This window comes from Malaclemys terrapin, chromosome 7, assembly GCF_027887155.1.
Source record: "Malaclemys terrapin pileata isolate rMalTer1 chromosome 7, rMalTer1.hap1, whole genome shotgun sequence".
Lineage (NCBI taxonomy): Eukaryota > Metazoa > Chordata > Testudines > Emydidae > Malaclemys > Malaclemys terrapin.
The window spans coordinates 117,882,956-117,896,914 of record NC_071511.1 but is presented as its reverse complement, the minus strand read 5'-3'; the positions used below and the strand labels follow the sequence as shown (position 1 = coordinate 117,896,914).

The window sequence follows — 13,959 nt, the reverse complement described above, 5'->3', positions numbered from 1 at the left end:
AATATTTCTTTTCTTTTTAAGAAGGTGACAGAGAGCTCCGAGACCTGACATTTAGGTAGAATGGAACTTGTGGATGCATTTGCAAGTGCTAATATGCCATTGGATAAACATGATCACCCAAAGCAGTGCAAGTTCATTCAACGGAACGTACAAAATGCCGGTTACTTACAAAGTGCGAATAAGCTATGATAGAACTACCATCCAAAGGTTTTACTACACATTTTGAGGAGATGAAATCTCAAAGTAACTCATGAGAGTCTTTTGCTTATCTGTGGACTCATCCAAAATAATTGCAAGACAACTTGGTACTGCATGTTCTGTTTGATTTTATTTCTGACATGGCCAAAGATGTACTGACAGGAAAGCTAGCAACAATGCTTGCCGACTGCATTTATTTGGATGCTTTGAACTAAACTACAGTTTCCCAAGCAATAATTAAAACCGTTTTAAAATACTTTGTCAAAGTTCGCACAGTATCTACTTTCATAAGTGACAATGCAACTTGCATGACAAAATCTTTCTAATTGGTTCTCCAAGGTCTAATGCCAAATGCTGTCCATATTAGATGTAATGCACATATAATTTCTCTTGTCAGGGAGCTATGGAGATGCGAGTTTGGTAAAGCTGAGAAACTGGTCAGCTACATTAAAAAGATCTTCAAACACTGCCCTAGCTGCAAACTTTGATATAGGCAGCACATTGCAAACACGACTGAAATGACTGAAATTGGGGAACAAAAAATTGCACTTCCTCGAGAGCCAGTAAGGACTTCTTGGAATTCCTGGTTTCGGGCTATATAATACCATACAGCTCACCTGAAGTACTCCTCTGAGTTAGTCTCAGAAGAGCTGACACTGACACCGAAAATGCAGGTTTTAACAGCACTGTCAACCCTTCTAAATGATGCTCAGCTGAAGGAGGAAGTTCAGTTCGTTGCCAAGAATGCCATAGGACTCGTGAACTTAATCACTAGGTTTGAATCTCAACGTGTCACAATCCACCAAGCGTACAACAAAGTAATGGATGTACTGTTCTGGGCTAAAGCACAGGCAAACGAAAATCACTCTGACAATGCTGAGTTAAATGCCAGTGCTCAGCAAGTGTTTCTTGCATGGCAAAGAAACTCAGACAATACTACGGCTATGGGGAAGAGTCAAGTGATGTAACAAAAACGGCTCTGAAGTTTCAACAACCTGCAGCAAGGTTCCTAAAAGCGGTGTGTATTTTTGACCATGCACAAATGCACCTGTTGATGGTGGATTTAACCTTGCTTAATGCAATCCCTGGCTTTGATAAGAATTGTAAGCTGGAGATGCCTGCTCACAAAACTATTGTGAAAAACGTGGACTGTAGTTTGCCTGTGCTACAGTTTTGGAACTCAGTGGAAGGCAGAATCCCCCATCTTGCAAGGCTAGCTCGGCGCTGTCTGACAATTCCAACAAACTCCGTGGATGCAGACAGCAGTGTCTAAACACAGGCAGGTGTTTTCAGCACAGAGACAGGGAATGAAGAAAGACAGTTGCTGGATGCTCCATGCTGACATTCAATTAATGACATTTGAAACCAGAATTTCCCCCCCACACACACTTTTTTTTTTTTAAATCATCTTAAGGCTGTGGATCTCAAGTTTGAGGCTACCAGTTGAGATCACTACCATACTAAACTGTCTCAGATGCCCATATCTACCAATCAGGGAGTTGAGCCCTCTATGTTATTTGCTGCTGTAAAGTGTCAATCAATAAATCCTGTCAAGTTCACATGTCCTTTCGTTATTTTATTGAAACAAGTTAATAATTGCATCTGGAAGGGGGGGCACACCCTGTACAGAAATCCCTCCCCCTTCGGCGCGATGGGGGCAAGAAGTGAATGGGGGGGGGGGCAGGCGCATTGCAGAGCTTTCTGCAGGCAGGAGAAGCACCAAGAGCAGCCGTGCAGAGGAAAAGCAAGTCTTGTCCCTCCCAGGCTATCCGGGACTAGCAGCTAGAAGCCCCTGACTAGGGTGCTCCCAGCAGCACGGGGGAGATCAGACCCACCTCCACCTCTGGGAGCTTTCTGCGGCTGCAGGAAGCTCCGCGGTTGCTGCCTTCAGGGACCAGCTCGGAAGGCAGCACAGAAGTGAGGGTGGCAATCCCATAACCCCCCTTCAACAGGTTTGTGACACAGACCCCAATCCCCTTTTGGGTCGGGACCCCCCACGGGTACAACGCTGTGAAATTTCAGATTTAAACATCTGAAAATGTAAAATTTACCCATTTTCAATCCTATGGCTGTGAAATTGACCATAATGGACCGTGAATTTGGTAGGGCCCTAGCGATATAGATCTACTATGAACCTGGTACCAAAAGCTGCAAAGGGCTCCATAATAGTTTATTATACTTAGGTCTTGTCCACATGGGATGTTAATGTGAACCTATAGCACACCCGCTTGCGATGCACTAATGTCCCATATAGACAAGCCCTTAATATTAAGTTTATTGTATCTGTACCAGCAGTCACTACAAAGATATGGAGGCTGATGTGTAAAAACCTCACCTTCCCATAACTAGTCTATACAAAAGTTATCTAGCTTAAATTCGAGGGATGGGCTGTAATAGATACTGTACCTTCTATTATTCTAAATATTCTAGCTTTCAGAATTTACTGTGTTGTCATTCTGTAACAATCTTTGATTAAATGTAATATTATGCATGAAACTGGAAACAGATACAAAAACACAATGTTGGCTTATTTAGCACATCTTACCTGCTGCTGTTCAACACGTTTTCTGCCACATTGCTGGCAAACATACTCTTATGCACATCTCGTTCTTGCACAAAAAGAACATAACAGAGCCTTCTTGCCAGCCACCCTCTGTACCTACAACGTAAGAAAATTAATCATCAAAATGTGTCCCCAAAACATTGTCAACTTATAAAAGAATAATTTTATTGTCAAACATTCACATACATCCAATGAAAGGTTACAAAAGTAGGTAAAATTCTTTGAACAGCTACCAAATAGCTTCTGTATTTTCTAATACATCCGAAAATGAACAGTGTTACAGACAAAATAGATATAGATCACAAGCTATGTGGGAAGAAACCCAAACCAAAGCAACAAACTTATGGGACGCTGGTGTGATAACATTTTCGCACAATCATAAAAAAATTGCTACAAAAGAACATATCTGCTGGTATTCTCCTTGGTTACATCTCAGAACTTACATACATTTGGGCTGTCTGCCCAATTCATGCAGTGCCAAGTTTTAAATGAATCAGTGACCTTGCTCTGAGCAGCATAAATCCAACTAACATTGGTCAGCTTTTTATAAAAAGATAGAGGCTGAAATTTTTCAAAGCTGCCTGAGTCAAGTGTCAATCCTCAACCGGAATTCAATGGAATTTGGGCACTTAACTCCCATAAATGCCTTTGAAAATCCTAGCTGGAATTGTCCAAGGGATCATAACACACACTTTGGATATATCCAAATTGCAGCTGAAGATGGGACTGCAGCCTGCTCCAGTACAAGCCCACCAAGGACTCTTGGTATGAATTCAGACTGCAGGTCCGCACCAGGGTCCATGGTGCTGCATCCTCACTACTACTGTTATCGCACTAGCTAGAGCAGGGGTCGGCAACCTTTCAGAAGTGGTGTGCCGAGTCTTCATTTATTCACTCTAATTTAAGGTTTCGCGTGCCAGTAATACATTTTAACAGTTTTAGACGGTCTCTTTCTATAACTCTATAATATATAACTAAACTATTGTTGTATGTAAAGTAAATAAGGCTTTTAAAATGTTTAAGAAGCTTCATTTAAAATTAAAATAAAATGCAGAGCCCCCCCAGACTGGTGGCCAGGACCCGGGCAGTGTGAGTGCCACTGAAAATCAGTTCGCGTGCCGCCTTCGGCACCCGTGCCATAGGTTGCCTACCCCTGAGCTAGAGTAAAATAGCACAGATATGTCTATCCATCATGCAATTAAACCTTCACATGTGTATACAAACCTCGTGTCTCTCTTTTCTGCTCAAAAGTTTTCAAAGGCCTCTTCTTACATTTTACATACCTTGGCCCTGATCCTGCCAAAACTTATACACCTGATAATTACATGCACTGGCAGTCCCAACAAGTAGTCATTTGGGCTCCTCGCATGTGCAAGCATTTGCAGGATAGTCATTATTTTAGCCCTTCTGATCCACTCTTCTCCTCCTCCGTCCTTTGTTCTCCTAATTCCTTTCCCTTCACACAGATCAATAAATCTCTCCTCCCTAGAATAGCTACCATATATTAACACTACATGCATCCACAGCTCCTATCATCATCAGCTGCTCAGCACTTTTGCATATCAGGCTCCAGGTATCTCAAGTTGGGCACCAAAAAAAATTGAGAAACACACAGTTAGTTAGTGGACAGTTAAGTAGGTTGCCCAGCAACACATAAGCAGGGGAATGGACAGAATCCAGTCTCTAAAGACAGCATTCAACTTCCTTAACCACAAAATCATCCTCTCTCTTCCTGCAGTTCCCTGACTCATTCAACCCCATCTTGGAGGCTGGGATCTTCCAAACAGCCACATTCACTACACAGCCCTCATCCACTCCATGGGCAACATCTTTCCTGTGAAGTGAATGAGACAAGGGTCCTGCATTCATATAATTAAAGACTGTATCATACTAATGAGGTACAAGAGGCAGAATTAAAGTTGCATGGGCAACCTAACTTAGCATTCCCTAACTCAGAAGCAATCATCTTTACAACTTAATGATGTTCTTTTACACAGACATGGATGTAATGTCCTAGAAGTGGGGGGTTGGTTTTCGTTGTTGAGGGTTTTCTTAAATAAAGAAAAATGGTAAAAACAAATTAAATTATGTGCAACTGTAATAATCCTACCCCTTCATCCATTGTCAGCAGCATATGAAGCCTTCACCTTCAGCAGTGCAGCACAACTTGAGCTACAAGAGTGACTGAACTAGGTAGCAGCAGAAGGCGGCTGTTATCCTGGTGGACAAGGAAAAAGGGTGCTAGGTCTGGGGCAGGGTCAAGGGGATCCTAACCTCTCTCTCTTCCCCACTTTCCTCCAGGTGATAGGGGGAACTCCTTCCCGATGTGGTGCCCCCAAAAGAGAGGGAGGATGTGAGCCACAGGGGCTATATGCTGGGCCATGAGGGGGAGGTTTGTTTGCAGGGTCCAACCCAGTCTTCTGACCATCTCCCAAAAGGCTGATGGCTCCTGCAGTTGCCAATGCATAGTGTTTCTGGTGCTCTGGCACCACTGTGAGACAGGTCACAAATTAGACTATTCATGTTCATTTTTTAAATTTGCCATCATGCCCAAATTTTGCTGTAGAAGAGAAATGATGATTTTTAAAAGCTTCTCAGAGTGAAACCTAAATGAAATTTCATGGGATAAAGAAAAGGCACTTCTCTGACCCCAGGGTTTTCCTCTGGCAAATTTCAAAATCCTGTTCCAAAGTATATGGATGTGGTCCAGCTTCTAAAAACAGATTGCAAGAATCTTTTATAATGGAAAGTGTCGGGCAACCTAAAGATAGGAGGAGGTGGCAGGGACCTCTATAATTATTAACAAGATATTTTGTTTTGTTTTAATGTACATATAATGCAGACAGACATATAACAATTATAGGAATTTGCAAACAGTTATTTTGGAGATAAAAGCCTTGCTAAACTGTGGACAAGAAGAGAAAAAAATAGGTTAAAGGTTTTTTTAATATCTTTTAAAGCACTTTTTCCTCAGTTGTTTGGCAACCCCATTTTCATTGCTTTTCCTCTTTAAAAAAAAATTTCTTGGAGGGGTTTTTATATTCATCTTAGGCTTGGCAAGATGGTCATTTGACTGATCAAATAATGTCAACTTACCACATATTTCACCATGGTCAAATATTGTCAAATATTCCACCAAGAATGCCCTGATCAGCAGCCTACATTTCTGATTGCATCAGGATGCCATTCTTTAATTTTTTAGAACTTCATTTCATTGAGTTATTTTTACTCAGAAAAATGTGAAACACAAGTAACTTTTTTAAAAAAATTAGGCATAGTGTGTGTGTGTGTGTGTATATATATATATATATATATATTTCATTTTGAAGTAAATGAAAATGTTTCTGTGTTCTGCCTGCCTGCAAAGTTGATTCGCCTGATATAATTAGCAGAAGATTCTGTAGTATTCATTGTAGATTATATATATATATATTGCTAAGCCTATTGTAGACCATAAAGTCTTACTCTTTTGTCTTACTGTTCTAATAAACTAGCACTTTAAAATATTTGACCATTTTTGACCTTATTTGACAATATTTGACCAGTCAATTGGCCAATTCTTTTTGGACCAGTCATATGCCCAATCCTAATTAATTTTAAGGGCAAAGTTGAGAAGGGAAATTTGTTGCTATCAAACAGCTTAGTAATTGTGAGTATGTCATCAGATCAGCACAGAAATATTACAAAAGCCTGTCAAATATTGGCACATTCACTATGAGGCTTAGAAAAATAATCATGCAAATCTCTACTCTCTAAATGGGCAGTAATGGCTATCAGACAGTAGAGGAAATTGCACACTGTATACATAGGGATAAACTGTATATTATGTAAATTAGATACCTGCAACCAATTAGAGCACAAGGATTTTCTGTGGGAAAATCTGTAGTTAGGAATCAGTAACTCTCTAGCATCCTTCAAATCAGATTGGCTGAGAATTCCATTTCAGTAGAAAACTAAATTCAAGGGAAATGCTACACTGTCAAAAGGAAGAGGGGCTGAAATAAAATGATAAATGAATAAGTTATTACTGGATGGTATTCATTCAAGAGTTCCAAAGGAACTTAAAGTGGTAGGCTGAACTACAAACATTCATTAAAATCAGTGAATATAGTCACTCTTCACAAGCAGTTAGAAAAATCACTCTTGATTTTGAAAATGAGCAAATGTGGTATGAAAGTTATTGAGAGATTAAATATGGAACCTCAAAAAATCATTTACACGTTCACTACAACTACACTGTGAGTTAAACACATTTTGTTGTTTAAGGAAAAATGGTTCGATGAATCAATTGGTTTTACATTCCTATTTTACAGAACCCTGAGCTATCAAGACCACTCAAGGATTTGACCTTTTTTTATTTTTTTTTTTAAATGGCATTTCAGATATTTTTCAGTATTCTAGGCCACTGATTACACACTCAAAAAATAATCAATTATATCAATAGACAATCGTCTCCAGTATTAACCTCCCTCTCTCTCAAGCACAACACAACACAACACTGTCTTTCTTTCACTCAGACATTTTGGCTCATTTCCTCCAGTCTATTAGCCTGTCCCCGTTTGTTCTGAATCTACAATGAATACTACAGAATCTTATGTTAATTATATCAGGAGAATCAACTTTGCAGGCAGGCAGAACACAGAAACATTTTCATTTACTTCAAAATGAGAGTATCATTACCTTAAGACAAAATTATAAAAATGGAACAAAAATGCATTATCCAGTTAAATACCTTAAACACACGTATGAAAGAGCTATACTTTGCTATCATGGAAGGACAGGCTCAACCTATAACTGCTATTATCCTATGTATACCAATAGTGGCCGAAGTGTAGGCTCTGGGCCAAATTGTTTGGGAAATTCAACAATGCAGCCTTCAGTCACACAGTCAACCCAAGGATGCAACAGCCACTTTCACCTTTAATCTATTGCTGCTCTCATCATTAATTCAGATCAATATCTGTGGGGCATGCACACTGTGACTCACACCCCAATGCATTAAAGCCAAAAGGGATTGAAATCTGCTTTACTTTATGCAAACTAGGTGCCATCTTCACACTCCTTGTATGCAGCCAATGTAGCTAGACAACCTTGGGACTGCTCTGAAGTATACAAGCAGTTAACAGCGTGCCAAGACAGACTATAGGTTTTATTGTTGCTATAAATTTGCACAGATTCAAGCATACCAAGAAAGCATTCTATCCCTCCGGAGGTTGTTAAATGTTTCTTGGTGATTTCTCTGCCGAGAGATCCAGTAAGTTAGAAAGACAAAGAAAATGTCATTAATTATGCTGGAAATAGTTTAACTTACCTTGTGTGCGTTTCATTGATATAGATAACATTGCGTAGGCCCAAAGAAGGGATACTAGCATTGAAAAGTTTATCCTACCAAAACAAAATGAGAGAAAAGAAATAATTGGAAGGCTTCTTTCTTATATAAGAATAGTCATTTCTTCACATTAACAATAATGTAAATTGTTTTTCCTCTTCAAATATGAAGAGGAAGTGGCAGAGGTGTTATGTGACTTGTCCATGACTACAGAATAAATCAGTACTAGAGCTGGGATTTAAACTCAGGAGGCCCTATCTCCCAGACCTTTGCTCAGGCCACATTTGGGCCCGTTCAGTTCATCCACGATACTTTACTGCACCTAGAAAACTCAATGGCGCCTCCCACTTGGAAGTGGATGAGGATCAGGAAATGTAATGAGCGTGGGTATAAGTAAATGCACGTCCCTATACAGAAGGAAAATAACCCTCACTTTTTAGCATGGGTAACACTGACAATCAGTGAAAACCACAGAAAAACAAAAGAAAGGTTAGTTTAATCCAAACTGTCTAACCAGTCTAATCTCTTAAATGGGAAAGCAATGGGTGCTATAGAATACTAGAAGATAGATCCAGGCCATGAGCTGTTCAAAAACTTTATTTAAAGTTTAGGACCAGGGTCCAGGGAGGGAGGGATAGCTCAGTGGTTTGAGCATTGGCCTGCTAAACCCAGGGTTGTGAGTTCAATCCTTGAGGGGGCCACCTAGGGATCTGAGGCAAAATCAGTACTTGGTCCTGCTAGTGAAGGCAGGGGGCTGGACTCGATGACCTTTCAAGGTCCCTTCCAGTTCTAGGAGATAGGATATCTCCATTAAAAAAAAAAAAAAAAAAAAAAATTTTTTTTTTTTTTTTTTTTTTTTTTTTTTTACAAAGCCAGAATATTGTATTATGAGCAAACTACATAAACCAGCACTTGTACAAAGACAAATAATGAAAAGCAACAGAGGGTCCTGTGGCACCTTTGAGACTAACAGAAGTATTGGGAGCATAAGCTTTCGTGGGTAAGAACCTCACTTCTTCAGATGCAAGTGAAGAAGTGAGGTTCTTACCCACGAAAGCTTATGCTCCCAATACTTCTGTTAGTCTCAAAGGTGCCACAGGACCCTCTATTGCTTTTTATGGATTCAGACTAACACGGCTACCCCTCTGACAAATAATGAAGTGATGATTCAGACTGGAACTTGGTGTAAGCAAGAGAGATACTCCATATAAACCTTACCCAAGTCAAACCCTCTGGCTCAAGCACAGCGTCTGCGTGAGAAGGTTTATAGTTAGTACTGTGGCCCATTTTGATAGCCAAGAACTGAAGGTGATCCTCCCTCAAGTCTAGATGTTTGCTGTAACAAGTACAAAACCTGCATTCCTGTGACTTGCTATGTATGTAAAAATAAATAAATGTATAGGAATCATTCAGATCCTAGGAAGGGAGAACTCATTGAAGAAGAGATTCACAGCCCACTTATCACCTCCCACCTCAAACAGAAGATGCCAATAAAGCAAATCATCGCACAGATAACAAGTGGCCTTTTTTGTTGTTGTATTGCCAACCCAGACAAACAATTTACTAGTTCATAGAAAGATTCATGAACGTGGCTGAAACAGAAATGGAAAAGAACTCGCTGAGGACCACCACCAGGGAAGGGAGTGTTATTGTATTTGGGTGGCAGTGTTACTTAATGGATAGAGCACTGGAGTGGGATCAGGATACTTGGGTTCTCTCTCCAGCTATGCCAATGGCCCGTTGGAGAAGTCACTTCACCTCTCTATGCCACAGTTTCCTCATCTATAAAATGGGGATAATGATACTGACCTCCTTTATAAAGCATTAAGAGCTACCGATGAAAATGCTTTTCAAATTTAACTTTAAACTGAGATTCTCATCTGAAAAGTGACTGTAAAAATGGCACTGAGGTGTTCCATATGTATTCCATCACGTTAGCCATGATCTCCTTAGTCATACCTATGTAGTGTCCTCGAATTTTGCCTTCATTTACACCTAAGCAACCCCAGTGTTTTAGTGGGGCAGCACAGGTATAACTAAGGGCATCATTCAAAGAAAATGGGATTAAGTGGCCCTACAAATGGACCATCAATAACAAGTTTAATGCTCGAGTCAGAGAAGAAACCAGTTCACTCTCAGAACTAAGCTGGCTCCACAGACTAAACCCAACCCAAAAATATTTTTGATATGGCAAGTTACAAAAGCATTGCAAAAGTATATGAGGCACAAAACCCTTAAGCGTACACAAGAGGCGGAATCAATTTATCTAGGTCCTTATATTGCTCCCCATCTCCTACCAAAGATAGTTCTTTACAGTGCATTTGGGGTTTTATCCCCTGTATCCTTTTGTCATTATTGCCCATTCCTACTCTGGCGGCAGGAGTTAACAGAAGCAAAAGTGTTCTTTTGTCACTGAAGTCAACAAATGTATTTGTCTATAATAAGTAAGTTACTGGCCTCACTACAGGGGTATCTGGATAAAATTTAAGGATCGGTGATATAGAGGAGGTCAGACTAGAATCAGATAATCTAATGGTCCCTTCTGGCCTTAAACACTGTGAATCTATGAAATATAATCGAATAAAGATAGAGTACATATCTGACAAGTAAAAATGTGCCATTTCACACAATCACACCTTCAAAGGAAGCTCATTCACTATAGTTAAAAAGTTTGGCAGAACACTTTTTAAAGTCATCTTGCAGACCATCTGTTACTTGAGCATCTGGATACTGCTCCCAATGGACAAATCATCACAAAAACTACTCTAACTGGCACTTCTTGTTGCAGGCTCAGCAGACAAGCCAAGAATTGTCTGGGTCTGAAAACACAATTGTCTTCTCAAACCTACATGTGGTTTCTTCAGATCAGTGGTGAAGCATATTGGAGAATACAAGAAGATTTCAAGACCAATGGCCAGTCTGTAATTCTTCTATGGATACAGAGGAGATGTTAAAATTTCATTTTTGGCGATTAATACCTTTCATGAGCATTACATTTACATCAATAACATGGATTTTAAATAATCTTGCACAGCAAATGAGTTTTTCACAAAACTCTCAAATACTAGTTCTCAAACAGAATTTAGTGCTGGGAATTCTGCCCTGGAAGACAGACAAGACATCACAAAAGGTCTTTTTTATCTCCAAATGTTATGATAATGTTTTGGGAAAGGTAATCTTAACTACCAAGCAAACAAAAAAGAAGTAACAATCAACCTCCCTGTACAGATTAACAACATTGTGACCTTAATTCTGAAAGTGAGGAAACTATTGTAACTCCATACATTGTAATCATGTTTCAATTTCTTATTGTCAAACATAATCCAGTTCATAATCTTCTTACCCGGCTTTGAGGAGTACACATGTAGCAACAGCGTCCAACAAATGGCCTTTTTCTGCTCAGTAGTGTCTCTTTCCATTTTTTCCATTTTAAAGTCGCAGATCGGAAGACAGTAGGCCTTGAATTGCACTCTCCCTTGGAAAACAACAACACACCACAGCGTGAAGACACAAAAAATGACAATTATCCACTATTGAGAATTTAAAGATTTTAAGGATACTACCAGGTACCACTTATTTTTTTAAATCTAAGGCCAATAGAAATGTTTTTGTAATTTTTTTTTCTAAAATTCCAACTAATACAATCAAAAAACCCTACATTCTGCTGCATTATTGTACTGATGCCTGCAAAGCTGAAAATGAAATTGACTTTAAGCTAACTAGAAACAGATGAGAAATTAACCAGTGTATTTTGGTGTTCAGAAATGAGAGAAGTGTAAAAAGTTAACAGAAAGTATAGTGAACAGTAAAGCAGATTTCATTTTAATAATTTAGGGTTGTTCATAATGTAAGCAAAGAAATTTGAATTTTAATTACTTGCCAGACAATGTCCTTTTAAAATTGTAAGATGACTGAACATATAAGAACTTCACCAACTCTACAGTCCTTATAGGTTATGTTTCAACAGCCACATGCAAAGTAATATGCAAAAATAACTACTGTACTAAAGCCTACTTCCTCATGCTGATGTTTAAAGCTTCCCAAGTACGGGAAATCAGTAACAAGAAAGCTGGAGTTTTCTTTTATATGATTAATTAGAAAAACAATACCATGTCATTCTTAACTACAATAGCGACATGGTTAAACATACATAATTCCCACTGAAATCAATGGGAATATTACTTGCCTGTGGATGCAGGCTCAGGACCATTGTACTCAATGGAATTACAAAATCATCTTTTATAACATTGATATAAAGGGCAGCCATAAAACCCAAAAGAGAGAAAACAAAATAAGCCCAAATATGTTAAAAATGACACATGAAAGGGGAGCAAAGCATACTGCAGCCAGTACCTTCAAAGCGGCATAAATGTTAGAAATCCTAAATATGGGTTATCATACACTCAGCTAGAAAACCACATCATTCAGAAACAACCAGAAGTTCATATTAAAAATTGAAATTTCAACAGGTAATAGCAAGAATTGACTAATGTTCCTACCCTAAAGAATTTTTTTCAGAAACGAAATAAGCATCAAAATGCTGTCCTTTTACCAACCCCATCTATTACCAATACCACCACCAAACTGTCAACATTCAAGCTCAAAACCTTGATGTCAAAACCCTCACATTTAGGCCCTTCCTAAAACCTGCTACTACTTTCTCTATAAAATCCCTTCCTTTCCATCTTGTGCATGTCATTATCCCCATCATCAGAATCTTGTCTCAATTACTGCAGCCTGCCCCCTGCCCCCATCCTCTCTCAACTCTGACCATTTTCCAACTCTTCTTCTGTATCAAGTTCCAAGTTCAAACTTCTCATCTTTAGAGCACTGCACAATTCCACCCTGCCTACATTGCTACATCATCTCCTCCTATACCCATGCTGCTCCTTATGCTCCTCCCAACCTACTCTGTTCACTGCCCACTTTGGATATTCCAAATCCTGAATCCTTTCCCACAACAGCCTGTACACCTGCAATAGCCTCCCTATTAATGTCCACCAAGCTCCCTCCACCTCTCCTAAGAAACCATGTCAAAAACTATATCGAATTATTAATAAATATACCATGAGGCTCTAAGGACATTAACACCATTGCTTTCTACACCTGACAAAATGAAGGCATTCTACTGCCTAGCAATACCGGTCTCTGCCACAGCATTGTACTCTTGGTTCATCACCAATGTCTAAGCCAAGTACTGGAAGAAATTGTGTAACGTACATAGGACATAATGTACATAGGAGATAAAATTCTTATCCTCACTCCTCACAAAAAGAAATGAAAGGGAAAAGAAAAAAAAAAAGAAAATTCCATCTTATACTTTAAGGAAAAATAAAGCAAATCTTGAGGACTGACGTCCATATTTTTACTTACCCATTCTTCACTGGAGTGCTTACATCTAGTGATAGCATATTCTACTGAAGAGGACAAATAGGAAACATCTATTGTTCCAAGGGACAAAGCAGCCTCATCCATGACACAGGACAAATTTAAGACCATGGGCTAAAAGGTAAAATGTGTATTTTTGTGAAGGGTAATTAACAATTCTAAATAATTCATCATAAATTGGCTTCCTGTATCAATGCATCTCTCGCAAAATTCCAGGTTGACTCTCTCGGGTTTTGGTACAAGCAGCTGTACCAACACAGTAAATGGACAAAATAGCATACTCAGTATGTCTAGATGAAGAGATCCATTAACACCTTGCCCACATTGCCTTGTACTAACCCAAAGGATACTTTTGCTCTAGAAGTTACTCACACTCCTCTTATACTATAGGACATTGCTCTTTTATCAATTGTCTCTGGGGGACATCTTTCTTCCATAAAGTCTTTCAGAAATGTTTTCTCCTTGCACTATCAGCCAGCGT

The 13,959-nt window shown here is 39.2% G+C and overlaps 1 protein-coding gene across 2 annotated transcripts in view; it reads right to left on the bottom strand.

The window, feature by feature from the left end:
- The window catches only part of GPAM (glycerol-3-phosphate acyltransferase, mitochondrial), a 50,056-nt gene that overhangs the window by 30,831 nt on the left and 5,266 nt on the right, over window positions 1–13,959 (bottom strand). For both annotated transcript variants that reach the window (XM_054034102.1, XM_054034101.1), the window contains exons 2-5: window positions 13,464–13,592; window positions 11,434–11,565; window positions 8,073–8,146; window positions 2,744–2,857 (exon numbers count right to left, since the gene is read on the bottom strand). In XM_054034102.1, coding sequence (XP_053890077.1) covers window positions 2,744–2,857; window positions 8,073–8,146; window positions 11,434–11,565; window positions 13,464–13,589 — 446 coding nt within the window. In that variant the 5' untranslated portion in view covers window positions 13,590–13,592. The remainder of the gene's footprint in view (window positions 1–2,743; window positions 2,858–8,072; window positions 8,147–11,433; window positions 11,566–13,463; window positions 13,593–13,959) is intronic.